Genomic DNA, 20,358 nt, shown 5'->3' with positions numbered 1-20,358 from the left:
TTGACCAAATATTTTGATACTTTGATTCTTATTTAATAAAGTATGCATATTTATGTGATTTAAAATTTAAATAATTTTGTTAATTTTTATAACATTAAAAAATAAAAACTTAGATTTTGTGCATCTTTTTTCTTATAACAGCCAAATATTATTTAGATGTCAAATGCCGTTATAGGTGTATATATGATCGCTAAAGCAGCTAAAAAAGTCAAACCCATAATAATGTTATAGAAAGATTTGACTGTATAACGAGATATTTCCCCCAAAAAAGGAAAACCATGTCAGACGCACTAGTATATATAGAAGCATTTAAGATAATTAATGATAAATAAAATGGAATTAATTAATTCGCTATAAACACATAGTAACAAATCATTGAATTTCCTTTCAATTGCAAGAGGTGATAATCTCAAACAATTTCTTGAAATTTTGTGTGGAGCTCCCACTTGGTCCAACAGCCTTGACAGCAAGCTCTTTGTACATTCCAAATTTCCAATTTGTTTCTTTAAATCTTCTCTATTTTTGGACAAAACCAAGTCAAGTGTCACCATTGTTCCACTTTAAGTTTAAAAAAAAAAAAAAAAAACCACCTTCAATTTTCATACCAATTCTCCAAACTTACTCAACTATCCAAGAATTCAAATGATGATCTCCAAAAAAAAAACTGGCCTACAAATTATAGGCTCACCAAAAGCTATGCTCTCCAGAACATAATTTCATCTGCAATGATTTATAAGAACCCCAATTGAACTATGTTCAAGAACTTGTACTTGTGGCGACCATTGCACAATTTTTATTTTACCATAATCACTTGTATTGTCTTCAAGGCCCCTTTCGGGTAACGTGACATAAAGTTGTCTTTAATTGACCAAACGAAAGGGATTTTGCTTCTAAATATATAGAAGGTGATAACGTTTTGCGATATATTAAACAAGAAAGTGTGTAATATAAATTGAAAAAAAAAAAATAGGTCAGAATTATTGTTGTACAACCAAGAAGTCAAGAGGTCCAATTTTTAATCACTGATATAATAAGACATCTCCCAAAAGGAAGAAAGACAATGTTACATGGACAAGAATTGACGATCCATTCAAGATAACTAATGATAAACTAAAATGGAATTAAGTTCTTACAAACCCATACTAATAAATCATTGAGTTCCCTTTCAAAGGGGATCATAATTTTCACTTGGAAGATGTGATAATCTCAACCAATTTCTTGAAATTTTGTGTTGAACTCCCACTTGGTCCAACAGCTTTGAGAGCAAGATCTTTGTACATTCCAATTTGTTCCTTCAATTCTTCCCTATTTTTGGACAAAACCAAGTCAAGTGCAACCATAGTATTACTCTTAGTAAAAACCCCACCTTCAATTTTCACTCCAATTCTCCAAACTTTCTCAACCATCCAAGAATTCAAATGATGATCTCCAAAAAATGGCCTACAAATTATAGGCACGCCAGACGCTATGCTCTCCAAAACAGAATTACATCCGCCGTGATTTATAAAAACCCCAGTTGAACTATGTTCAAGAACTTGTACTTGTGGTGCCCATGGCACAATTTTACCATACTCACTTGTGTTTTCCAAAAACCCTTTTGGAAAGTGTGACATAAAATTCTCTTTAATTGACCAAAGAAAAGGAATCTTGATTTCTTCAAGTGCTTCAGCCATAGCTTTTAACTCATTAGGTGGTGGTGTTGCAACAGTGCCAAATCCTATATAAACCACAGAGTTTGGTTCTTGATTATCTAGCCACTCAATACAACCATTTTTGTCTATATTATTTGCTGAGAGTGGTGGTGAGGTTAAATTAAAAGGGCCAACATTGAGGAAATGGTTGAATTTGGACTTGAGATCTTGGACAATTGGAGGGTCTAATTCTTCAAAAGAATTTACTGGTATGGCAGTGCCATTTCCTATTGTTTTGCCCATTTTGTGAAGCATGACCGAAAATGGCGATTGTAGGTCTCCCGAGACAACTCCACCAGGCAAATCACCAAGCCTTAACTCAGAAAATCCAGGAATAAATTTCAAAATTTCATCTTCACGTCCATCAATTCCTGCGGATTTTTTTTTTTTTTTGGTTACAATAATACGTAAATGCAACGATTAATAAATAAACGAAGTAAAGGAACAAAAAAGAAGATTGGTTATACTTTAGAAAACAATTTCTATACAAATCTTCACTTACAGTCTTACCACTGATCCAAAGTTTAGTCGAGAACACGAAAAGATTCAACTTGCATCAGTAACGTGTTTCAATATATGTTTTTTGTATCTTATCAACGTAAAAAATAAAATGTAAGATGTTCACCGTTCTTCACTCAAATACGTTGAAAGAACAAGAATTAGTAAAATTGCATGATAATGTTTAGAGAATGGAGAAAATAAATATTTAATAAATCTTTACGTACAATCTTAAATTACTATTGATCCAAAGTTTAGTAGTGAACATGAAAAGATTCGAGTTGATTAATAACATGCATGAAACAGTCTCTACCTCACAGAGGTAAGGGTAAGGTCTGCGTACATTTTACCCTCCCCAGACTCCACTTGTGGGATCACACTAGGTATGTTGTTGTTGTTGTAATAACATGCATGTTCCTATATTTTCTCGATTATTTATATATTGGCATATTTTTTTTAAAAAAAGTTTTGTACCTTCGATCCCAACATTTTCTCTAATAAGATCAGTGTAAAAATGAACAGAGAGTGATCCAGCCGCAGAAGTCCATACAGGAATCCAACTAACGTTCAATTCCTCAGCAATCTCACCAGAAAACCACATAAATGCATCTGCCATCACACATGTAATCTTTTTTCCTGAGTCATCCTCAGCAGCTGCTATTGCATTTCGAAGATTTTTGCCTGCGGATTTAAAGAACAACCCGATAAGCTCCTCGATACCTCCTCCTCCAAGCACGTAACCCTCTGGGACACCATCGGAGACGTTAAAGGGCTTAATATTGGTGTTACAATTTTGAGTATTAGTGAAAATTAATGAATTTGATTTGGAAGTGCTCAAGAATGTGAATGTCACATTAGGTAATGAATTTGCTACCCTTTGGACAAGTCCAAGTAAAAGGCCAGCATGTGTTGCAAAAGGGAATGCTAGAACAGCAACATGGTGATTGCACATTTTTTTTTTTTGGGAGAAGATTACATGTAGACATGTAGTGAGTGAAGATTTAGTTGTGGTTTTATAATTTGGTTCAAAAGGAAGTAATTTGTTTTTCAGTTATAAATAACATGTGGAAAAAATCTTAGCCGAGTAAACGAATAAAAAAATCTTAGCCTAGTAGTTTGTCGGTCGGCTATCTCAACGACCTCTTTTATTGTTTTTTGTTTTGTTTTGTTTTGTTTTAAGACAGCTGTGGGTTGTTGGTTTGATTTATTATCAATAAATACCCACTAGGTCTTTTTAGTGGTTGATAAAAAAAAATTGATTAAAGATTTTCAGCAAAAAAAAAAAAAAAAATTGATTAAACATGCTTCAAACTAGGAGCCTTTCTCATTTTTTTAGTGGTTACAATTTTGCCTTAAGATGTTTAAGTGTATATATATTTGAAAACTTTCTTCCTTACTATCATTCTCTCTCCTAACTTTTAGGAGTTCGGCACACCAAATGAAAATTTAAAAAATTCGGATTCAGATCTCTGTTTCTAATTTTATTTATTTATTCAATAATTTGGCATTTAAACTCACCGGTTAGATCGCGCTGCATAGACCTTACTTGAGGGGAAGGCGTTTCCATTTAGGGATTTCTTCGTTAGAACAACTTAAGACCTCTTGTTAAGGGTGAAGCGATAGGGGTTCGGTCGATCCAAATCATGTATTTATCTTATGAAATCCGTTGAATATGTACAAATTATTAATTTAGAACCCAGTAACTTAGAAAAACTAAAATTCAAAACTCATAAACTTCATATCCTGGCTCCGCCTCTGAATTCCCTCCGATCCCACCACATCTCATGGTTAAAAGTCCATCGCTTAACTGGTCAATAAATTATTGAAAATTATGTATAGTAATAGAAGGGAGAATCATCTTATCAAGTTGAATAGTGAAAGTGAAAAGAACTCTTATTTTTTATTTTAAAATAAAAAGAAATTATCCCATCAAGGGCTAACTCACTCACCGAGAAAGAAGTTATCTTAATATCCTTCACAGAGATAACATTTACTCCGTATCTTTCATAATTATGGATTACTCGTTCTCCTATTTTTCTTTTTGGGATTTTAAATTCACTATAAGGTGTGTGTTCTTTTGAATTATTATATTTCCCGCAAGCAATATTATACTAAGTGAGAAAAAAATTATACATCACTTAGAAGTTTAACATCAAGTGAGTTCAATCATATATGAATTGAATTTCATGCCAAAAAAATTTGAATCTCATTCATATATTGCTTGAAGACTGAACATCAGGCAAAAATTGAGGCGGTTTGCTTCCATATATGACTTTCTATATTTAGTAAGTTTGATTGCTAAAGAGACAAAATTGAAAACCAACCTATTTGAAAGGGAAAAAATTTGAATAAATTTCTAATTCAAGAAATATCAAGTGCAAATCAAGATTAATTACTTAAGTTCAATATGGTCTTGAATTAAAGACCGACTTCGTTTATTGGACAGTCCATTTAGTTGGATTCCAAATGATGGACCCATTTCACTAAGCCCAAGGTCCAAATAACTATTAGCTCATCTTAAAGCTCTATTCATGCCACGTGTTAAATGACACGGTCATGGGTGGAGTTAGGGGAGCAAGACGTTCATCCATATTTCCTTCACTAAAAATTACACTGGTACATAATTAAAATTATTATTATATATATATATATATATATATATATATAATAGATGTTAAATCCTCCCAATTTTTTTGTGTGTTGATTATCCATGTTTTGACTTACGGTGAAAAGCTTGATTCCATCATTAGACTCAGCATGCCAAATCAAATGCATGAGTCAATCAGATTATGTCGTGTGCCAAGAGACGTAACATGACAAGTCAAATCAAACATCCAATAAAGCATGTCATGTGTGTAAATAACATCTGACTAGTCAAGTTAGAGCTTGTCACTGAATTAATGTGACTGATCGGTAATTTAGATGGACCGATCAAATTGACGGAATGAGTCCATCTACCTATGACTACTTCACTCCTCACAATTATAAGTAAAGGTCTTCCTAAAGAGCCGTTTGGACATGATTTGAAATTATGTTTAGACATACAATTTAAATATCTTAAGTTGTAATTTTTCTTATAGATATAAAAATCTCACAAGTTGTGAAAACCTTTCAAATATTCTCAATTCTTATACAATCTTACCAAATGAGCAAGTCATAGTTCATAACAAAATTAATACGTTCTTTAAAGGCCTTTCTAAAAAATACGACGTCAATTGATCAAACTTTAGTTCAATAAAAATGAAAATTTAACATGAATAGTAATGAGGTGGGTAGACATAAATAACGGTTGGTGGGAGTAATTATTAAAAACATCTACCAACTTATGGGTCTTTTTTTACAAAATATAAACTTATGGGTCAAATATTATATTTAAATTTTTTGAAACCCCAAATCATGCCTTTTTGGATGATTTTGGGTTTTAAACCACGAATGAAATCGTATCACGACGATTGGTTTCATCTCATATTTAAATGATTTCAAACGCATGTCCCGCCTAAAGGCTGGAAGGGAGGAAGGCATTTGCTAGCTACAAGATAAAGCTTTGAAGAATAACAAATAATATTTCTCTAGAAGCACTTGAGGATTCAAGATAAAGATCAATGATAAAACAAATTAAGATTTAGGATGTGTTCTATATGTTCGGTTGGTTAAAAAATTTTGGAAAAGCATTTTTATATTATTTATCTAAAGCATATAATCTAATCTTTTAGAATAATATGTTTTTACTTTACGTCTGAAAATAAAAAATAAGTTAAAAACCCCGCTTGTTTTCAAGAAAAAAAAATTCAAAAAACAATTAAGATTTAGGATGTGTTCTGATATGTTAAAGAAAATTTTGTCTGAGCCACCCTCCAGTTCGTACATGAAACCTTATAGATGATTAAAAGACACCTCATTTCATTGAAGTTTCCTTCAAAAAGGTCGGACCATACAGATGATAGAACTGAATCAACTGATGAATATCTGTTTGCCATAATTTTTTACCATACCATTATTCCTACAGATACATTCCCTTGTCAGTCTGTGACCACCTCCTATAGTATTTGTCTAGCTTATATATGTATAATGGAATTTGATTTAAAATTTTCAGGATAATATTATAATTATTTATAAGAATATATATTATTGATTTTAGTTAATTTTTCAACCAAATATGCGAAATCTAATTTCAAAATTTACAAAAAAATAAGTTAAAAACCCCACTTATTTTTCTAGAAAAAAAACATTCCAAGAAAACATTTTCCTTCATACCAAACACACCCTTAAAGCACGATCAAGCTGAAGAATTCATGTTAAAGAAAATTTTGTCTAAGCATACTTGTACAGTTCGTATATGAAACCTTACAGATGATTAAAAAAAAGCTTATTATAGTCACTATCATTAAGCTTATAATATTGTGCAGTGCAGTCGAAAAAGGTCGGACCATACAGATGATAGAACTGAATCAACTGATGAATATCTGTTTGCACATAATTTTTTACAAGTGAATTTGTCGGATATACAGGCATTATTCCTATTATATACATTCCATGATTTAAGGTCTTGTCAGTCTGTGACATGTATTTCAATAGCACGGGATGTGGATACTGGATAACACTTTCTTATTACCCTTTAGATAAAATCTCGTTTTCTTGTAGGATTAGGTGCTTGTTAGGAACTTTTCATTTTTCATACGTACGATACTAATGGATCGTTTGATTTAAAATGAATATTCAGGATTATAATTATGATGATTATGGGATTATAAGAATATATAGTATTGATTTTAGTTAATTTTTCCAACCAAATATGGGATAAATCTAATTTCAAAATTTATATCGAAATAAACTCACCTAATCCGTTGAATCAAATGACTCTTACTTATTTAGTACTTCTAATAATACAAAGGCGGTAAAGAAATAAACCCTCCCAATTTATGTAAAAGATGTGGTTATGCATTTTAAATTTAATTGCAAGACCATTTCTTTTTTAGCTACGCGTTCTTTTTGTAATGCTAAAAAGAATTAGAATGTCACATGGAAAATAACCTATATTAGAAATAATTTTAATACATTATGGAATGATTTACAACCACACATTTATATAAGATTTTATGCATTTTGGAAGATGTTAAAGATATTTTAGAAAATAATGTCTTTTCTTTTTATTTCTTAAACTAGCTAAGTTTTAAGAGTATAAACATAAACCGATTGTCAAGTGGCTATTTTTGAAATGATAATCAAATTTAAGTATATTTTTTCACATATATTGGAGCGGAGGCTGATACTAAAAAGGAAAATGTTTTACTAAGAGTAAGTAATTCTCTTCCTTATTTTCTGATGTTTGGTAAGTAATTAAAAAATTGCGTCTCAACAACATTTATATATAATTTAGACAAACAGAAGTGAAGTGCGGATAAGGTGGTGAGATGGGGTATGGTGGGTCGGGTGGGTGTCGTGGGTGGAGGGGGCGAGTGTGTGGTGGGGTGGTGGTGAGGATATGATGAGATTGAGGAGAAGGCGTGCGAGATTACTTCTGATGGGAAAAAGACAATCAACATGAAAAACCATTAATGGAACTTGTTTTCTGTTTTTGTAAATGTTTGTGGTCATTGATCAATAAAAAAAAATTCTTCACCAAATAAAAAAAAAAAAAAAATATAAAAAAAAATATAATATATATTAAGTTATACTTATTTAGTTTTATGTTTATCCATATTTATAGTAATATATTATATATATATAAGTATATGATCTTATCATTGTACCAAATATATATATATTATCTTTAGAATATATTATGTACCTTCATAATATATTAAGCTATATAGCCCATATAGGCATATATGTAATATATAACAATATATTAAGTCAATATATAGCATATATATAAGTATATATAGTATATAATCATATATTAAGTTATACATATATATATATAAGTATATGTAACGTATATGTTTAACTTATATATATATAGTATATATATTAAGTTATACGATATTTAATCCTATATATTAAGATTATAGTTATATAGTTATATTATATAGTATATATATTAACCTATATATAGTATTTATAATATATTAAGTTATCCACGTATTTAGTACGTATATATGTGATATTAAGTTATACATTATATTTAGTATATATATTAAGTTATACTTTATAGTAATATATTACTTATCTATATGTAGTATATAAGTATATATACTCAAATAATGTGTAATAATATTTGGTAAGAAATATATTATGTATAAAAATAAAATAAAAAATATTTATAGTAATAATCATTAATGTCATGCACATAGCAAGTGACAACAAGTTCAACTTCGACAAGCAATTACCACTCTCGTAGAAGCATGAAATGATGTTAAGAACTCTTAGTATTCTCCATTGTTAGAGAAATAATGGAATTCTCCCTACAGATGATAACCCCAATGTTAATAGTGAAACTTTAGAACAATTGAGGAAGTTGATAGTGTGTCATCACTTATAGCCCAATCTCATCTCATAACACCAATCAAGCAATGGATGCTACCATTTATATGAAGTTTGATGCAACACTTCCAATCCTTGAAACTAACATTGATGAAAAGATTATTGCACAAGTGATTGGAGTGGAAGAACAAGAGACAGCGGATGCAGAAGGTGACAACAATAGTGTTGATGTTAGAGAACTACTGGAATCTACCTACAGATGAGAGATAGGAGAAGTTGATAGTGTGTCATCACTTAGACAACCTGCTACCATTTATATGAATTATGCAACAGCTTTTCCTTGAAACTCATTGATGAAAGTTTGGACAAAATTCTTCAAGAATTTAAGCGTTATCTTATCACTAAGATACTGGAATTTACAAAACAACCTACAATCGTAGAATTCTTATGTCAAACTTGAAATATTTAAATTCTCAATTAATTTTAAATTCATATGTTACTTAGATTTAAATTATTTATCGGTATGGTACAACTAGTTATGGATTTATTAATAATTTATTAGTCTTTTCAATTTTTAATTAACGAGATATGAAAATCAATTGAGACTTTAAAATTAACAAGTATATTATTTTCGTTTATAACATAAAAAGTCAGAAAAATAATTGTTTGCGTACTTTATTTATAACAGCTAAATGAGATCTAAACATCAAATGCCAATATAAATACATTATTGGACAAACGTTGACATTATAGAGAGGTTTGACCGTAGTTATTTCAGAATTAAATCCTGTCTTACTGTTCAAGATTTTATGAGTAAAGCATGAAATTTAGTCAAAAATGTATTGAGAGAAAGCATACAATAAAGTCCCGTAAAATCAGTTCCCGTTAATTGAGGTCGCATTCACCTGCGTTAATTTCGGCACTATATCTTTTGATTAGGTACCTCAAAGGGTTTAACTTAATTTCATAATTATTCCCTTCAAGTATATTGGAGTTTGGACATTGTACTCCACTAAACAGATTTATCTTGAACAATAAAGTGAGTATAGTGGGAAGATTCTTACTCACACCATCGTTTACATCAAATTAGACTAATTTACTATGTATACTTAAGAGCATAGCAGAGCAGAGTTAAGGGCAAAGGGTTTATCTGAACTTTTTTCGCTGAGAAACTATATTGTCTATATATGATTAAATTATTTTTATGCGTATATAATAGATATTGAACCCTTTTATTTTTTCGTATGTATGCTTTTTAATATTTTTAATCATCTAGTGAGAATTTTAGATCCGGCTAGTACGAGGTGAGAAGTGTACTATGTAAAAGACACATTATTATGTATTTACTTATTTGATGTAACCACTGAATATAAGTAACTTCTTCCGTATATTTTTGGTTCGATGCGCAGGCGGAAATAGGCTTTAAGATATGATTTGGCAAAACTAAATAGTTTTGGTCCATACCCTTATATATGTCTTAAATAAGAAATTTCATAAAACATGTGAGAAAAATTAAGTTCAAAACTGAATTGTTAATACTTGAGATCGTTGTCCTAGCACTTCATAAACGAAATTGTTCAGACAAACAATTTTTTTATAACGAAGGTAAAATTCTAAAGAAAAGTGATGATTAATGGATCGAAAGAATAACGATAGTTATTTTCTCTATCAAATCTTTGTTCGAATGTGTACAAAAGGTGAAGTGCAATTTTGTGTGTTTTGAAATTCTACAGTATTATGTATAACCTTTTTAGAAATTCTAAAGGTGAAAAATGAAAATTTCTACACTTATGCACTATAACCTAGACAAGTTCAACGCCAAGAAAATTTAGTTTAACTTTAAATTGCTGATATTTTCTTCACTTTTAAAATTTCAAGTAGTGAAGAGCATGTTACAGAAAATATTCCTTAAAACCAAAAAAGTCAAATAAGTTATACATTTGAAGAATTCGACAAAACTCATATCAGCAACTAATTCTAACAATTCTATCCTTTTGTTATTATTTCATCCGTCTCAATTATGTCTCATTCTTGCTCCTTTAATCTGTCTAAAAAAATGTGGTAATTTCTTATTTATAAATAATTTAACTTAAAATTTTTGGTTTTATACTTAACGAGGTGATTCGGAGCCACGCAAATGTCTTTAGATTGTGTTTAGATCACAAGATTTAAAAATCTTTTTTCTTTCTTAAACTTCTGGACTAATCAAACAGTGCCACTTAAATTGGCACTCTACACAAAAAAAAAAAAAAAAAAAAGAATTGGCGATGAAAAGCATCTGTCATTAAACAACAAATTACCGTCCCTAATCCTATTTCACAACAAATTAGCGATGGTTTGTCAAAACTTTTTGTTAGTTATAGAATATTTAGCGATAGATTAACGATGAAATTTGTGGGTAACGGAGGGAGTACTTATAAGTCATAATATCTACCCAAAACCAAAAAATTATTCTTACATATATATAGTCAAAGGGGAATAGATTTCTTTAAGATAAATTCTTTCTTTTTTCAATCTACAAAAACAAGTGTGGTAATCATTATCGAACATGGGTGCCACCAAATAAGTTGACACTTTAATCCACCAACTCTCTTTCTTTCATATAAATACCACATACCCCTCAAACCCAAAGTATGTGGCACATAACCAAAAGTACTTAACCAAAAAGAAAAAAGAAAAAAACTCCCACATGAGTCCTTACTATTTTTTGGTCCCTCTTTTGGTACTCTGCATTATTTCATCAACCACCAATGGCCTCACTCAACAACAACAATACTATGCAAACTATATGAAAAAAGCCACTAACAACAACATTCAACAATTCTTGGCACCTCAAAATGCAGCCCGTTCAGCACTTAGGCTAAAACCATTGGTGTGGGACAAAAAATTGGAGAATTATGCAAAATGGTATGCAAATCAAAGAAGAAATGATTGTGAATTAAGGCATTCAAATGGACCTTATGGTGAAAATATTTTTTGGGGAAGTGGGAACGGTTGAGTCATCAGCGCATGAGCAAATCAACTGGGTGGCGAAACGTCGTTCGTACAACTATTGGTACAATAGTTGCAACGGAGCACAAGAATGTGGACATTATACACAAATTGTGTGGAGAGAAACTAGAAGAATTGGTTGTGCAAAAGTTCAATGTTATAATGGATTGGGAGTTTTCATGACTTGCAACTATGATCCTCCTGGTAATTACATTGGTGAAAGGCCTTACTAAACCTTTTTTTTATTTTTCCAAATTTTTGTTTTGAACAAATGCATTGAATTGGTTTTTGTACTTCTTTCTTGAAATTTTTTTCTTTTTTTTTCTTTTTGTATTTTAAAGGCATATGTGAGATTGAGAAAGGAATATTTTCTCACTACTTTGATTAATTTGTATCAATAACAACAAGTGTAATATGAATGATGTGAAAGTTAACCATATATGGCTTATGACTTTATGAGTTATGTGAATGTAGAAGATTTTTACTGTTCATTGTATGCCATTGTTGAAGGGTTGTAGGTTTGTTTATTGTCTGTCATGTTTTTGTAACGAGGTTTCCATTTCTCGAGAAGATAAGCCATTTTGGAGGTAAACGAAAAAATTACTCCATATCATTAGAGGAGATTCAGAATTTGAACTTCATACTTTTGAGTAGTGCGAAATTTTATCACAATTCATTTGGCGTACTTATTTAGTGAATGTTTATGCATTAACACGATTTGAGCCAGAGCTACTATGGTTGGATGAACATGTATCTTGTATATACTACATTCATCCCTGTCCCTTGAGTCCTTAATTATATGTGTCCAACAAGGTGAAAGTTCAGGTAAGCTACTAGATCCCTATATATTTAATACTAATTGATAAAAAATATTTGATTAAATTATTTTTTATCTCTTAAATGCATAAGTAATGACTTTATGCATTCTGGGAGCGGTAAGGGTGGAATTAAAAATAATAATTCACGTCTTCTTAGTTTTTTAAAAATGACAAATATTATGGACCAATAGATAAGAAGGACCGGAGGGAGTAACAAATTCAGGGCGGAGCAACAATAGAAGTTACAAGTTAAAACTCATGAAACTTTCACTAAATTTTATATTTACGATTAAGAAAATCACCTAATATATATAAATAATTTATTCAGAACTCATTAAACAAGAAAAGCAATAATCCAAGATTAAACAAGAAAAGCAATAATTCAAGATGCATAAACGTGAAATTCTGAATCCGTCTCTGAACAAATTTCACGATTTAACTAAGGGAAAAAGAAAGAAAAGGACAGCTCAATTATTATTTTAGTATTATTAGGCTCCTTTATTTTCACATCCTTTATATTTTTTTTCTTCTATCCTTCTATTTCTTTTTTGTTGTTTTCCCTTTCTATGTTTTGGAATGTGGGAATAAGACAATAAGTCAGAGAAACAGCTGGCAATTTAGAAAACTGAGGAATATAGGGGCTCAATTGGCAGAATCATAACGTAGTCATAGATTTTACAAAAGAATATTTGCTTATAAAAATCTAAAGTAGAACATTAATTATTATACATCAGTTTAAAATAAGTCTAAGACAACTTTGTTTAATATTGCTATCTAAAACACAATAATCTGACAATAAACCGACCAAATGCCAGCCTGATTAAGAGCAGACTTCTTGAAGGCTATGCTCCTTTCTTGATATAATAATTATATACATTTGGTTTTCCCACTTTTGAGCTTAAAAGCACATTTTAAATCAATAATGTGCTTCTCTTGATCTCTTTGTCTTTAACTAAATGTTTCGGGCTTGAACCCTATTCGAAATGTCAGATTCGAGTCCTAAAAATAAAATAAAAACCCCTTATATAGAGCCTTTTTCCTTGTAATTGACCATATACAATGCGAATCTGAATTAGTTGATCAAAGGAAACCGAACACTAGATGACTAAACAAAAAAGTTCTTTTCTTTTGCTTTTTTTTATCAGTTGTCGTTTTATTTTCATGATTCTGCTCCAATTTGAGGCCTAAAAATGGACAAAGTTTTGGAACGAAACGTTTTTCATGTGATGAGATTTAAAGGATGCGAATTTGAATTAGTCGAGTTGGTGAACACGAGATATCATATGGTTATATAAAAAATATAAAAAAAAATTCTCTCTTTTTTTATTTTATTTTATTTTAATTGATTGTCATTTCATTTTCATGATTATGCTGTAGACCTAAAAGGACAAAGTGGAACTTGTTTTTGTGGTAGAAATAACTCCACTTCTTGATTTCTGTTTGCCCACCTATCTTTCATTTATATCTCTCTTTCAAACCTTTTATCTTCTCTCCGCCGTCCACATATAATTCCCTCTCTGGCTCTCTCATGCATCCTGCAAAATTAATTCAATCAGAAGATGATGTTTTCAATTTCTAAAGTTGTTGAAAATATATTTATGCGTGCACCTTAATTATTCCATTTGGTATCTACTGTTCTTCAGCATGGACGGAGTTAGGATATCGCAAGGGGTTCATCCGAATATTTTTCGTCAAATAATTACACTATATATACAAGATTAAAATTACTTTTTATGTGTATGCAGTGGATGTTTTGAATCCTTTTTGATTTCTTCCTGTATTTATTTTGTAATATTTTGAATCTCCTTAGTGAACTTTTTGGTTTCGATACTAATTTACATGACATAAATTGGAAGATAACATATCGGCTGTCAAATATTAATTGGTCATATGGACGGATGTCCTACACCAAGAACTCCAATTATTGGTGGTTTGCATTGTTTATGCAACTGACATTTATGTTGTTCGACAAACCTCACCAAACCGATAAACCGAGTCAAACCGAGAAAAAAAATTCTTTAAAGATATTATCACAAAATATTTTATACATAAAAATATTTATTTCCATAAATACAAATTTTTTAAGCTTTTTTTAATAAATCTGATCGACATGCACCCATTTACATTTTAAAGAGTTTCAAGCAGTGTAATTGGGGATATCTACAGGCAAACGGATGATTGTTAATAGTGAAGTTTTGCACATAGAAAGGTCAGTTAGAAGTTAGGTTGATGTTATCCCTATGTCTAACTTTTGAGAATCATATCTCAAGTGCACATGCTACAATGCTATAATTTGGTAAGAAGAATAATCATTTTCCATAATTGGGTACCTGAAACATAATTAGTTTTTGTGAGAACAATTTAAGGGATGGATAATTATATAGTCCTTGATGCAATGCATCGTCAAATTGTTTTAAAGCCATAATTACTTGTTACATACATAGAAAGGTCAGTTAAGTTAGTATGTTATCCAGAATTATTGAACCTCAAATGTTCATTTTCGGTAGATGGTTATTGTGAGAAAACAATTTTATGGATTAATTATATAGTCCTTGTGCACTCAAATTGGCCATAATTACTTGTTACATACATTGTAACTAGTAATTATTGAACCCCAAATGTTGTGGTAGAAGGTAAGGATTCTTTCTTCCATTATTAGAGATTTTGAGTTCGTATTTGAAAATGATGTCGTCTTTGAAAGGAAGCATTTCTTCCCACTAATAAAATTTTACAATGCGAATTCAAATTAATTGACACCAAAACGAGTACCGAATATGGAATGAATTTTAAAAAAAAAAAAAAAGAATTGAGCATACAACATCCAATGGTCTTCTCGAAGCATTTAAGTTGTCGACTCACACACGCTTATGGGCTATGGTAAGAGCTGAAGATTGACTTACCTGCAAAGTAGGCCAGTCTGATTAGAATCGGCCCACTAATAATTGGGCCTCCAATTCGGCCTGTAAACTTCATGGGCCGTCTATACATTTATAGACTTGGATAACCTACACAAACAGCTATAGTTTTTAGATTTCTAACCAACCGTAGCTACTGTTTTTGTAATTACAGTTCGTAGTTATGTTTTACTCGTTTTGCGTGTATTCGAGTGTATTCAAATACATAGCTCCAAAAATACAGTCAGTCAAACAACATATACAGTCAAGTACTCTACTTTGACAAAATATAGTCAGCCAAATACATAAGTCAAATACATCTAGTATGCCTAAAAATACAATCAACCAAATATATTTACCTTTATAGCTACGAGTTGTAAATACAAATACCTTATAGCTACGTTTGTAATAAATTAAAGTATAGGTATTATACTTAAATACCTCTTATTTACTAGCTACACCATGTAAAAATTCCTTTAAACTTCGTGGGCCGTCTTGTCTCAAGAAGCAAGTCTATGCGAAAAGGAAAGAAAAAACGCAAGGCACGATCGAGCAGCTGAGTATAGTGCAGTGGCGAAATCGAAACTTTTACGAAGAGGATTCAAAATTATATAATAATAAATAAATACAGAAAGAAGTTAAGAAACTTCAACAACAATTATATATACATAAAAAAAATAACTTTAACTTATATATATAATATAAATTTTAGGCGAAAAAAATTCGAATGAACCCCTTGCGTCTCATAGATCCGTTTCTGGAATATAGTATTATCAGACTTTTGTGCATGTCCCTTTCCTAACAGGGGAACATGAGGTGAGAAAATCGAAAACTCTAGTAACTAAAAGGAAAACAGCACCAGGCCATAATTATTTTATTGGTTTAAGAAAAATGTGCTACTTTTCATATGTGTTCCAATAGCTATGAAACTGGCAGAATCAGGTTTTCTATTAGGGAGGTTCAAAAATATAAAGAATATGCACACGAAGAAGCTAAGAGGATTTAATATCTATTATATATACATAAAAAATAATTTTAACTTTATATATGCAGTGTAATTTTTTCGCCGAAAAAGTTTCGGATGAACACTCTCGGTCCAACCTAGCTTCGCCCCTGATGAAACATGTCAATTTCCTAGTAGTGCCATGTAGAAAATTTTCAATGGACCTTTGATGCCAAGTTGTCTCTATCGGATAGAGCAACAAAAGGTAGTTCACGGGCTCAACATATAACATGATGCCATAGCTCACGAGCAAGGCCTTGACAATTATTAATCAATGCCATGACAAAAAAAAAGGCATAAATTGTCAAAATGCCACCAGTCTTTGCTATCTTTACAACCATAGAATATAACCAAATGATTAGTATGATCGACCCACATAACATGCATTTTTTCGATTTAAGGAACATTAATTCAAAATATATATGTGATAGCATCACGTATTATTGTGGAGAGAGTATATCATATTATTCTCTCCCAACGGCAAATCAGAAATTTCGCTATAGGTATTCAAGATTTATATATAAAAAAGTAATTCTGACTTCTATACGCAGTATTTCTTTCGATATACACAGTAATTTTTTTTGACGAACTATGTTCAACAGACCACAATCAATCTATGTAGCTATGTCGTCACTATCTCTGTCTCATTTCATGCTAAAAAATTCGGAGTTTGAGGTTAAAACACTTAATTTTCGACTTCCATTTTGTATAGATTTTTCAATTGCTTTTATATAAAATTTGTATATTCGGAAACTACATAAAAAGTACTATAAGTCAACATATTCAAAAAGAGTTTGAGAAAATCGTAATGAAAGAGAATTGATTAGTTAACTCTCGATATAGTAATAGTACCACATAATATGCACATAGCGAGTGTACAACTTTGATGTTCCTTTAGTTCTTTGATATTGTTACCTTTTGAAACTATGCCTTTTTGTATACCTCTAAGAATGTAAAACAGTTTTATTTGAGGCCTTAACCTTGAATTTGCAAAGCAAGAAACAAATAGCAAAATGTGTGATGATTTTAAGATAAAACTAAATTTTAATTTGGTCTCACAGGAGACGGAAACAAAATATACTCCACCAATCAATTAAAAGCAGGATAATGATAAAGAGATACCTAAAGTCCAAAAGAGAAAAAGAAAAAAGTAAAGCAAATGCTTAATATTTCCCATCACGAAAGTCATTTGTAGGGAATATGTTTTCGATCAAAAAGTAAATTTACGATGTTTGATTATCAATTTTTTTTAATACAAAGATCAAAAAACGGAGAAAATTGACTTCCTTTACTTATGGGCGGAAGTCATTTTTCTTACAACCATTTTAATTATTAACTTCATATCACTTGCTCTAGACAATACTTACATTACATATTTTAATCAAATATTTGATACTCAAAAATTTCATCAGAAAAATACCTGATTTCTCAATATTATTATTAACAAAGGAAAAAAAAAATCACTCACCAACAAAACACCAAAGAAATTCATAAAAAATGACTTCAATAGTACAAACACACTGATCAATATCATCCCATGTAAAACAAATATTCCTGAAACTCTTATATAATAAAGGCATCAGCCATATTATTCAGTAATATTCCCCTTCCCAAAGAAATAAAACAATCAATCTGTCTCTCTATAACCAAAAAACTATGAGGCTTCTTCTCTTCCTCTTTCTATTTTTCCTTTCATTAATCACCTCAAGCCACACACTCAATATCCCCTCAAAATCATTATTACCACTTGACCAAACAAGCCTAAAAAACCTTAACAATGACACAATCTACAAAATATCAAAACAACTATGTTGGAATTGCTTAGGTGAAGCCATTCAATTCTTGTTTCATCACAATCTTGTAAGAGCAACAAAAATGGAACTACCCTTAACATGGGATTCAAATCTTGAAAATTATGCAAAATGGTGGGCAAGTCAAAGAAGACAAGATTGTAAGCTTGTGCATTCATTTCCAGAAGGTTATTTTAAATTAGGTGAAAATATTTATTGGGGTAGCGGAAATACTTGGACTCCAACAGATGCTGTTAATGCTTGGGCTGATGAACAAAAGTATTATGATTATGCATCAAATTCTTGTGCTGAAGGGCAATTATGTGGGCATTATACACAAATTGTGTGGAAGAGTACAAGGAAAATTGGATGTGCAAGAGTTGTTTGTGATAGTGGTGATGTTTTTATGACTTGTAATTATTTTCCTCCTGGGAATTATGTTGGTGAAAAGCCATATTGAGGGTGGATGGATAATGTTTAGTAGTTATACATTATACTTGATTCAAATTGATAATATGTAATGACTTTTCCTTTGTGATATGGGTGATTAATATATATATTAAGTACAAGTATCGAGTCACATGATATATATGATGCACTTTTTTTCCTACAAACATCTGGTATCTGGAATCCACTAACTCAACTATAGTTTGAATTCTTTTCGTAAAAAACCCATTAGGGGTGTTCTAGCTCTCTTTACCAAGCAGAGTTCTATTCCTAGAGCTCGAGACCGAGACACCTAGTTAATGGTAAATGAACCTTTACCATTCCTTTTTTTATTTTTTTTTATTTTATATATATATATATAATCATCTGGTTATCGAAACCCGTAACTGATTCATCAATATTCATGCCACATAAGCTCATTAAAGGGGGAACCGATCCCACTAATTAAGAGAGTTTTCCATTCTTAGAGCTCGAACACGAAACTTTTGATAAAGGAGGGAGGGTCTCATCCATCCCATCATATTCTTTGATATTCTTTACCATTCAATTCTTGTTTCATCACAATCTAATTAGGGTGACAAAAGTGGAGCAACCCTTAACATGGGATTCAAATCTTGAAAATTATGCAAAATGGTGGGCAAGTCAAAGAAGAGAAGGTTGTAGGCTAATGCATTCATTTCCAGAAGGTGATTTTAAATTAGGAGAAAATATTTATTGGGGGAGGGGAAATACTTGGACTCCAAAGATGCTGTTAATACTTGGGCTGATGAGCAAAAATATTATGATTATGCATCAAATTCTTGTGTTGAAGGCAACTATATGGGCATTATACTCAAATTGTGTGGAAGAGTACGAGGAGACTTGGATGTGCTAGAGTTATTTGTGATAGTGGTGATGTTTCCATGACTTGTAGTTATTTTACTCCTGGGAATTATATTAGTGAAAAGCCATATTTATGTTTTTGGTGATACCTTCTATGATGATACTTAATTGTGATGTTATTAAGTACAAGTGTCTAGTCACACGGTACAATACCTATTTTAAGTATTTGGTGTTCGGAATCTACTAGTCCACGAAGTTGGACTCGTGCCATAAAAAAACTCACTATGGGGCATTTTAACGCTTTCTATCAAAAAATACTCAGCCTCAGGGCTTGAACCGAGACCTGTGGTAATGTATTATAACTACGCATCAAGTTCTTGTGTTGAAGGGCAACTTGTGGTCATTATACTCAAGTTGTTTGTAGCAGTACAAGAAAAGTTAGATGTACTAGAGTTGTTTGTGATAGTGGTGATGTATTCATTCATGACTTGTAATTATTTTCCTCATATTGCTGAAAAACCTTATTGATGTTGGATTGGATTTTTATGGTGACATATATTGGATCCAAATTGATAATATTTAATGATTCTGATTATGACTAGTGGGCATTTGGCTTAATGATTCTTATTATGATAGTTTTGTTAAGATTAAAAGTTAAATTTATAATTACTTTTTAGTTTTTTTCCCTCTTCCTTGTGTCATTAAGTTATTAAAACATTAGTTTGATTTTTTCTGCAAACTCTAGCACGGGTCCAAAATCAAGATTAAAAGTTACAATTGTAATTTTTATTTTTTATTTTGTCCCCACCTCTTTATGACGTTAAATTATTGAAAGATTAATTCGATATTTTTTGCAAACTCTTACAAATTAAAAGATTCCTATATATTTAAATTGCATAAAATATTTGAAAATTGAACAAAAAATCTTTTGTGTCCTTACTTTTGACCCTATTTTTTTTTTTTTTTTTTTTAATTATTTTT

General features: G+C 30.9%; 3 protein-coding genes across 3 annotated transcripts; 2 read left to right on the top strand and 1 right to left on the bottom strand.

Annotated features, from left to right (window-relative positions):
* Window positions 1–999: 999 nt before the first annotated feature.
* LOC132039935 (kaempferol 3-O-beta-D-galactosyltransferase-like) lies at window positions 1,000–3,176 on the bottom strand. The gene is made up of 2 exons (XM_059430493.1): window positions 2,664–3,176; window positions 1,000–2,062 (listed from the first exon to the last, which is right to left on the bottom strand). The coding sequence occupies exons 1-2, from the start codon at window positions 3,139–3,141 to the stop codon at window positions 1,185–1,187; spliced, it is 1,356 nt and encodes a 451-aa protein (XP_059286476.1). The 5' UTR covers window positions 3,142–3,176; the 3' UTR covers window positions 1,000–1,184.
* An 8,056-nt stretch (window positions 3,177–11,232) lies between these two features.
* On the top strand, window positions 11,233–12,066 carry LOC132039565 (pathogenesis-related protein PR-1-like). Its single transcript, XM_059430044.1, is given in 2 exon segments — window positions 11,233–11,607; window positions 11,609–12,066. Coding segments are annotated over 2 exon segments (534 nt in total). The 5' UTR covers window positions 11,233–11,301; the 3' UTR covers window positions 11,837–12,066.
* A 5,843-nt stretch (window positions 12,067–17,909) lies between these two features.
* On the top strand, window positions 17,910–18,677 carry LOC132040619 (pathogenesis-related protein PR-1-like). Its single transcript, XM_059431274.1, has one exon. The coding sequence runs from the start codon at window positions 17,975–17,977 to the stop codon at window positions 18,566–18,568; it is 594 nt and encodes a 197-aa protein (XP_059287257.1). The 5' UTR covers window positions 17,910–17,974; the 3' UTR covers window positions 18,569–18,677.
* Window positions 18,678–20,358: the final 1,681 nt, after the last annotated feature.

Source organism: Lycium ferocissimum, chromosome 12, assembly GCF_029784015.1.
Source record: "Lycium ferocissimum isolate CSIRO_LF1 chromosome 12, AGI_CSIRO_Lferr_CH_V1, whole genome shotgun sequence".
Taxonomy (NCBI): domain Eukaryota; kingdom Viridiplantae; phylum Streptophyta; class Magnoliopsida; order Solanales; family Solanaceae; genus Lycium; species Lycium ferocissimum.
The sequence above is the reverse complement of the archived record's forward strand: the minus strand, read 5'-3'. Positions and strand labels throughout refer to the sequence as shown.